Genomic DNA, 7,887 nt, shown 5'->3' with positions numbered 1-7,887 from the left:
AGTGCGACCCCTCTCTGACAGGATCTGAGCCCTTACTCCCAGCAGAGGTGGACCCTGGCATTCTGGGAACCCAGCTGTTAGTAAGGCTAATAAAACCCGGCCAGAAAGTTTCCAGCATGCAGCAATCCAGAGACACTGTCCTGCCACAAGTCCAAAGGCAGGGTCTTAGCCAATGTGGTCCAAAAAGACTCAGTCTTCACAGTTAAAGATTGTTAATAATAGAGTATGGCAACAGTAAAAACAGGGAAAACATGCGTCCTATAGTCCCCACTCTTCGTTTTCCACACTATCCCGATAACCACATTTATACCAACGTATCTATTTTATTATCTTTGTTTATTAAAGAAGTGTAATGTGTGTGATGAGTTCATCTAACTCTAAAACTTTAAGGTTTGTGTGAACTCTGATAGTTTCTTAACTCAGATGGGAACGTTAGTTTTACACCACAGTATCAACTTTCAACTTCAAAATGAGTCACAGCTCCCCAATGGGGTTTTAGAAAAGGAAATGGAATCACAGACATAACTAGTGACAAAGCCTCCATCACCTCATATAAGATCTCATTCCATCTGTGAGAACTTTGGGTCTACCCTAGAAAAATAATAAATATCCTCCTCTCATAGCTGGTGTTCGTTTTGTTCAAAAGGTGGTTTCAAGACCAAACAAAGGAAATGGTATCATTAATGATATATATTATGAACTAGGGCCTCTAAGAACAGTTTCCTACAAGTGCATGGATAGGGGTTGATCTCTTTCCTAACAAAGGATCTCTAAAATATGAAGTGAAAAGCTACCCAAGATGAAGCTGGTAAAGAAACAAGCGAGGAAGAGCCTATTTCCACAACACAAACAGATTTCCTGGCCTTTAGCAGTCTCTTACTGGGATACTTTGAGACATATCCATCAAAACACAGCTGTATTCATTCATATTTCATACCTCCTCCTTCTCCCAGTGCTTTAACACTGTTCTTTGATCAAAGGAGAGAAGTCGGATCACAACAGGAAGGTTCCCTGCCAGCCAAGAAGGAGAAGGAAGGCCAAATCTACTACTGTACATGCTACCGTATGGCTTGCTGTACTTCCAGTTAACTTGGGGGGGTGCGGCATGGGGGGTGATCAGTCTTGCAAATGCAAAATTAAAAATATTTGAAGAATTTGTGACTTTAAAAATTTCAACAGATTAAGTTTTTTTTTTTTTTTTTGTGAGTCCTCCACATTCTACACTGAGCCTGATTCCAGGCAGCGCGTAGCTCCGCCACAAAACTGTACAACGTACTTTTGAAATAAACCCAAATTCCATCAATCAGCATGCAGCGACATTAACAATTTCTGCCGCGTTAGAGATGATTGATTGAAGTCTTTGTTAGATTTAGAGGAATACAGTATCTGCAACTTAAGTGATGGAATTGTTGGGAGACCTACAGTCAGGCACAGATTCAGATCAGACAGCTCAAGAGTGTCACCATGTGGAGAAACGTGGATATGACAAAACAGCAACCTCTAACTGGCTCACCACCAGCACTGTGAGCAAATAATTTACCTTGGAACTGAGTTTGACAAAAACACTTATGTTTTACTGTAATTTCATGTAGGATGTCTTCACAAATTATTTATATATTTCTCCAAGTAAATTTTATGTGTCAGTGCTTTACATTATGCCTTCTGCCAAACATCTCTTATTTCCCTCTTTTCCCTCACCTCCACCATGTCAATTCCAAGAGATACTACTTCCAAAGACCCCCTTCAGTAGGGTTCTGGGAAAAAAAAGTGTTTGAAGACCTCCCTGACATTTAGACTCTCTCTGAAGATGACTTTGCCTTCTACTATAGCCTGCGGGAACATAGTAAGACCCACACTAAACTTCAATTGATATTCAGGCCCAGATTCCTCTAGGGGAAATTATCATTCTGTTCATAATAAGAGCCACAACAACCACCTGGAAAATGACTTCATTATACACTCCGCTTCAATAAAAGTTTCCTATGACCCATCGGAAACACACACATGGTGCACAGAGCATAATCGTGATGAAATGAAAACTATATTATGCATATGATAGAATACTTATTTGATGGTTAGCTCTGCTAGGATGCACATCTGCTTGGATGTGCTTGATTGGCAGGTGTGTTAATGCAATGCTGCAGCCTTGGATGGAGGTGCTCTGAGACCCCCTTTTTCCTGAAGCCATTATCCAAATATGTTCTGTTTTTCAAACAAATGAATGGCACAAAAATCAAAGTATCAAAAATGTATTGCCCTTCATAATGGAATTCCCTCAGAGCAAGGACATGTAACAATGGGCCATTCCCAGCTTCCTGTCCTTTCCCTCTCTATATGCCAATGGACGTGACCTCCAAAGCTTTAACAATGGGACGACCAAAAACACAAGCAGTTGGCTTCTCGCCACAGCTACGAAGCGCAATAAGGTTGCTTTCATCTCTGTCGTTATATTTAAGGATGACATCCTAGCCTGTCGGCCCCTACTATTGTCTTCACCGTGATTATTTTCTACCGTTGTTTAGCCCCAGTTGTGGCTCTTTGATGAAAAGGTCGCCACTCAATTGGAAAACAGTCATTAAAATGCGGTGGGTACTATTCACCAGTGTGCATGGGGGAACCAACTCAACTGAGCTGGTTAATCAAAAGTTAATTATATAATTTTCATGCAGATGAGGGAAACATTCAAATGAATCCCAACTCTACAATCATTACAAAAAATAAATAAAGAAATAATTCTAAAATGCTATAAAATGTTCAGGGACCAAGAGGCTGTAAACAATATGAAGTTTAATTTGAGGTAAACAAAGTGAATATCCACCAGGGGGTCTGGGAAGGAGAAAGTGAGGTTAAATCAAATTTGGAAACATAGATACCAGCAGGTTTTGTTGTCTTGATATACGTGCAATTAGGCAGGTCCTTGATGAGGACACTGGGAAAAAGAAAGTTGGGTCTCACAGCAAATACTTGGGGATTATTTAAAGGGAATTTATGAGATTTGGTGTATTATCTGTAAAAAAAAAAAAATAATTATTTCAAGCAGTACACCAAATTGAATTAAAACTATATTTTAGGAAACATTATAAAATCAGCATTATCAATGTTTTATGAGGATTTTGCCAAATTATTGCAAACTTGAGAAAGATAAGTATAAACTCAAATAAATTCCATTAAGTCTCATGGTGAGCTGCAGAGTAAACTGACCCATACGCAATTTTTTCTTCACTAACTTTGTCAAAAGAAGGTAAAGTAGGATACAGTACTTTTCAAAAAATTCCTAAGTCTTTCTTCATCAAAGGAAATGATTGTGTTATGCAAATTACAACCATGAATATTAAACCAACGATGTGAAGTATCACAAATGAAGAACCATTGTTCTGGAAGTGCAATGGAATGTGGTTTAATTTCTCTCTAATTCTATGTGCTTTTATAATGTTCACCTTTTCCCAGTTGTGCCAGCGGGTTTGGGTTCATTGGCGTGCATTACAACCACGCTCTAACAATGCAGGGCCTCCCCGGTGTCAGCACAGTTCATGAATCCTAGCCCCTTATGCACCAGGCGATTAGTATGGTTCTCTGTCTGTGGGGCTTTGCCAGAAAATGAGTTCTCTTTAAAACATATGCCCCCTGCTGATTCCTTTCCTTTCCTGATATGAAATTCCAATTTTTATAATGAACACCAATTTCCTGTATAGAGAGGGGGGTGAAAAAAAGTTTTACACTTTTGTCTGTTTTGGGTGTCTGCAGTTATCCCAAATTAGCAAAAAACTGCCCTGGACATCCACAAAAAAAGCTATAAAATATTCAGATTAGTGTCTTTCATTTATGGACTAATGGCTCAAGTGCAGGTACAAATATCATCTAGTGTAGTTTCTTCATCAAGTATGCACATGACTGGCATGACAGTAAATGGAATTACCAAAACTGTAACAAATTTAATTAAGTCATTGATTTCTAATAAATTGGCTTAATCACCAGCTGTTGTCATGCTAAGATTGTTGTATCACAAGTTTGCCATGCTTGTCGGTCGTGGCTGCATTACAAAGGCAATTTACCTTATTAAAAAAAAAAAAAAAAAAAAAAAAAAAAAAAAATAGAGAAATAACATTACATATTAGCTGAACCTACAAATTAAACCTATTTTCTGAACAGAGCAGATTCAACACAACCTTTGATTAGTTGACCACGATTCAAAACCTTTATTACAATTTTACATGGATAGAAATGTGACATATACCGTATAATTAGACACGAGTGTGATAAATGTGATGTTATTTCGAAGTCAGCATGCTGCACCTTGATGATCCATCATTGCTGCTGCTGATCATGTAAATAGCAGCTTTTCCCCACTTTAGCTCTTCATTTATGAGGCAACGTTTTCTTTAGATTGAAATGATTGGAATCGTCATTAATCTGAGGAAATTAAAAAAAAAAAAAATAAAAAATGAAATCTTAGTTAACAGATTGATATGCGACTGTAAGAGTATTTTATGTAACAGCGTTAACATTTTCAATAATATATCATGGTAAACAAGTCAATTAGGGACTCATTTGCCGACGTGCAGGAGATAAAAGGAAGCTCACACATTCAGTCCATGTACAAAGAAAGAGGGGGGAAAAACAGTGGTTGAGTTTGCAGCTATATTGTCACTGCCCCTTTGGCACACGGTGGCACACGGTGCTATGGTGTACATTAATATTGCACAATTGAAGGAGACATCGGTGATAAATTATGTATAATAAGCACTTACTACATTGTATGGTCTAAGCCTCTCCTGGGTATGGGCACTCGCCTCTTCAGGAAGAGATACCACATCTCCTGTACCCATCATCTAAGAAAAGTACAAAACAATAAAACAGAGGAGATTGGACTAGTGCAGCATTCATCATGACATCAATAAACCCCACTGAAACCGAGGCTGATATATAATCCGAGCCTACAACATTCGCAATATTGTTATCCTTAGCAAAACAGCCTGAGTCAGGCTTCAGTGACCTATTTTATATAACTATTCCTGCTAAGTTTTGCTTTAAATCTCACAAGGCAACACATCTCCCGGAGCTGTATACACAGTACTGTCTCACTATGTGGCAGCCTACATGGCAAAACTCACTTACCCTTATCGTGGCCTCCAGCTCTCCCACACTTCTCTTTCCACCTGGAAGCCACCCATAGGACCAGTGCTGGGACAGGGTGACCTGCACCACCAACGCCAACAACAACACCTGCACCATCACTCTGCTGCTTGCCTCCATTTGGAGCTGGAGAGGAAGCCACATTTATAACAAAATATAATGATACCACGGTTTGCTCCCTCTCCTGCAGCCCCGTGGAGTTGCCTTGCCATATGTTAACGAGGATAACCTTGCAGAGAGGCGTCATCCATAAACACAATTTTAAACAAGTATAATTTTAACTTAAAGGAAACTTCACTGCGGGCTGACTCACCTGTGTGTTTGCTTGCTTAGCATATGGTGCTTCAGCCAGGGAGGCAATTTATAGGAGTTGTAAAGGGCTGTCGTCAGGGTTATAATCCGCTCTCTGCAGGTGTGACACATTTACTGACTAATGGGACACAAAATGCTACTAATGGACATGGCTAAGTGCTAAAATTGCCTACTGTATGCTTACATCACCACCAGGGCTCAAACAGCATGAAGTACAATATTTAACAGTTATGTAATCATGCAGTGTGTTCGTTTGGATTTCAGCAGATAAAACGACATTAAGATGAAATGAGACATTTTTTTTTTTTTACTCCATCTCTAGAATTTATTGCAATCAGCTTTGAGCAAACAAGTAGTTGAAGTCCATACAAATCCCAAATGCAAAAACAGCATTGAAACAAGATGCGTGTGCATTATAATGTTACGTCAGCTGCAAGGCCTCCCTGTCATATTCCCTATTTCTTATACTTTCATCATGGAACTTATTAAGTACTTATTACTGCACAATTATGTGTTTGAAAAGCTAGTTTTGAAACGAGGTCAATACTACAGCGAACAGCAGTGATGGTTAATGTCCAAAATAAGAATTTATGTACAATAAATTAACCAAAAATGAACAGCAATCCCTATACATATCAATTTGAAGAAATTATAATAATGGGGATGCACACATATGGTAGAAATGATATTTATCCAAGCGTAACACTTCCAAATTCAGCATTTTAACAAGAAGCAAACAGAAGCCTTGCAAAAATATATATGCATTTGATTCTTCAGAAATTCAGGAATTTCCTTATTTAAATATGAAACTAAAAATATAGTCCAATTATTTCAAAATGCATGCATATGTATGTTGACCAAGCATTGGTTCTTAATATAAATGCTTTTCAATGTCCCAAAACTGTTTGTCTTCTGAATGATCTGAGATCCCAGGGGATTTGGATGAACAAGGTTCATCTGTACCAATTATCAGCTCTTCTGTGAAATCCAGATTTTTCTGACAGTGTTTAATTTCACCACCGGTTACAAGCTCAACTGCAACAGTCTAATGCTGCGTTACAGCTATTGTCATTAGAGAGTATTTGAAAAGTGTCCTTACAAATAATGAAATGAGGATTCATATTACCAACATTCAGAAAACAAATATCCTTTACCTCTAACTTTAAAATAAAATAAGCATCTGGCTTATATCTATTAAAATTGTGTCACTTGGTGACAAGTTTTTTCATGATTAGAAGTGTCTTTCTAATCAAAATGGCACTGCTTTATGAAAACATGCATTTGTAAATTCAGTGTACAAAAAGTTGTCTAAAGCAGAAAGATATGATGCTAGACTGCAAAACAATTTGTAAAAAATGATGTGTAAAGATGAATATACTAATATATTATTGTTGCAGTGTGGGCTAATTGCATTTTACGGTGTCTGGCACCAATCCACTAAGTGATACTGCCAAAGGCAAAAAAGAAAGTTAGTGAAGTTGAATAAAACTGCAACAGGCAGCAGCTGTTAAGTTATTCACTGAACGCTAGACAGATGTGAGGTAATTTGCAGCGTCAAATGTAATGAAACATATCTTAAGTTTTTATCTTTTTTACTTGAGCTAAAAGTAGATCATAAATACTATTTCATACATGTCACACATCATTTTAACATAAGCATTACTTTAGTTTAACATACTACTTGCACTCCATAGCAATCAAAAATCATGTTAAGTAGGCAGCATAAAGTACAAGACCAATGTTTACCAAAGGCATTGTATAGTCATTAACAAAATAAAGCATAAATAGAGAAAATGCATGTACTATACAACACATAAATAACTATGATTTGCTATATGTATGAAGTGAGCAATACATACTGTATACATAATTTATATAGATAAAGTTGGAATACAATTTTTGATTTTTTCCCCTAAATAAACACTTTCCATTCACCTTCAGAGTGTTGGACTATGCAAGAAAACATAGCTATGCTTTTCACATATCCATGAGCCCACCTCCATATTTACTAAACTATTATTATTTGTATATTTTACATTGGAGCACTTGGAGATCACACTCACACAAGCATTCTTGAAAGAGACAGGCTCTCTTTGAGCAAAGGAGACGTACAGTGTTCAGTTATATTACAGTATGGTACAATGAATTTTAGATCTGTAATCGAGTGCAAAATGTAAAAAGAGCTTGCTTTAGAAAATAACATTCAGAAAAAATTGCATAAGTTAATTTGACAGGGCTATATGGTACAATATCTGACGGGTATTATTTAAAATTGGCGTAGTCTGAGAAAATGTCAACAAAATCTTGAACCACTCTGTAGCAGAAGTCATATTGCTCCTGGAAGGGAAAGCAGAGGAGGAATGTTATATGCACATGTATGAGCAGATTACCATGCTTTCAAACAGCGCAAACTTATTTGATAATGTCACAGTATTTGCTCCG

The 7,887-nt window shown here is 37.4% G+C and overlaps 2 protein-coding genes across 2 annotated transcripts in view; both read right to left on the bottom strand.

Annotated features, from left to right (window-relative positions):
* Positions 1 to 4,233: 4,233 nt before the first annotated feature.
* gnrh3 (gonadotropin-releasing hormone 3) lies at positions 4,234 to 5,490 on the bottom strand. Its single transcript, XM_030070638.1, has 4 exons — positions 5,447 to 5,490; positions 5,116 to 5,259; positions 4,749 to 4,829; positions 4,234 to 4,410 (listed from the first exon to the last, which is right to left on the bottom strand). Exons 2-4 carry the CDS (start codon positions 5,251 to 5,253, stop codon positions 4,357 to 4,359), a joined length of 273 nt encoding a protein of 90 aa, XP_029926498.1. The 5' UTR covers positions 5,254 to 5,259; positions 5,447 to 5,490; the 3' UTR covers positions 4,234 to 4,356.
* A 300-nt stretch (positions 5,491 to 5,790) lies between these two features.
* The window catches only part of LOC115373098 (receptor-type tyrosine-protein phosphatase epsilon-like), a 28,872-nt gene continuing 26,775 nt past the window's right edge, over positions 5,791 to 7,887 (bottom strand). Inside the window, exon 21 of the mRNA XM_030071353.1 lies at positions 5,791 to 7,782. Within this exon, the coding sequence (XP_029927213.1) occupies positions 7,708 to 7,782 (75 nt within the window). The 3' untranslated portion in view covers positions 5,791 to 7,707. The remainder of the gene's footprint in view (positions 7,783 to 7,887) is intronic.

The sequence above is a fragment of the Myripristis murdjan genome, chromosome 15 (assembly GCF_902150065.1).
Source record: "Myripristis murdjan chromosome 15, fMyrMur1.1, whole genome shotgun sequence".
In the NCBI taxonomy this organism is placed as follows: domain Eukaryota; kingdom Metazoa; phylum Chordata; class Actinopteri; order Holocentriformes; family Holocentridae; genus Myripristis; species Myripristis murdjan.
The sequence above is the reverse complement of the archived record's forward strand: the minus strand, read 5'-3'. Positions and strand labels throughout refer to the sequence as shown.

Coding starts and splice junctions, on each gene's coding strand:
- gnrh3 (XM_030070638.1), bottom strand. CDS start 5,253: ATGGAGGCAAGCAGCAGAGTGATGGTGCAGGTGTTGTTGTTGGCGTTG. Junction 4,830..5,115: donor AGCTGGAGGCCACGATAAGG/GTAAGTGAGTTT, acceptor TACTTTTCTTAG/ATGATGGGTACAGGAGATGT. Junction 4,411..4,748: donor GGCTTAGACCATACAATGTA/GTAAGTGCTTAT, acceptor TAATTTCCTCAG/ATTAATGACGATTCCAATCA.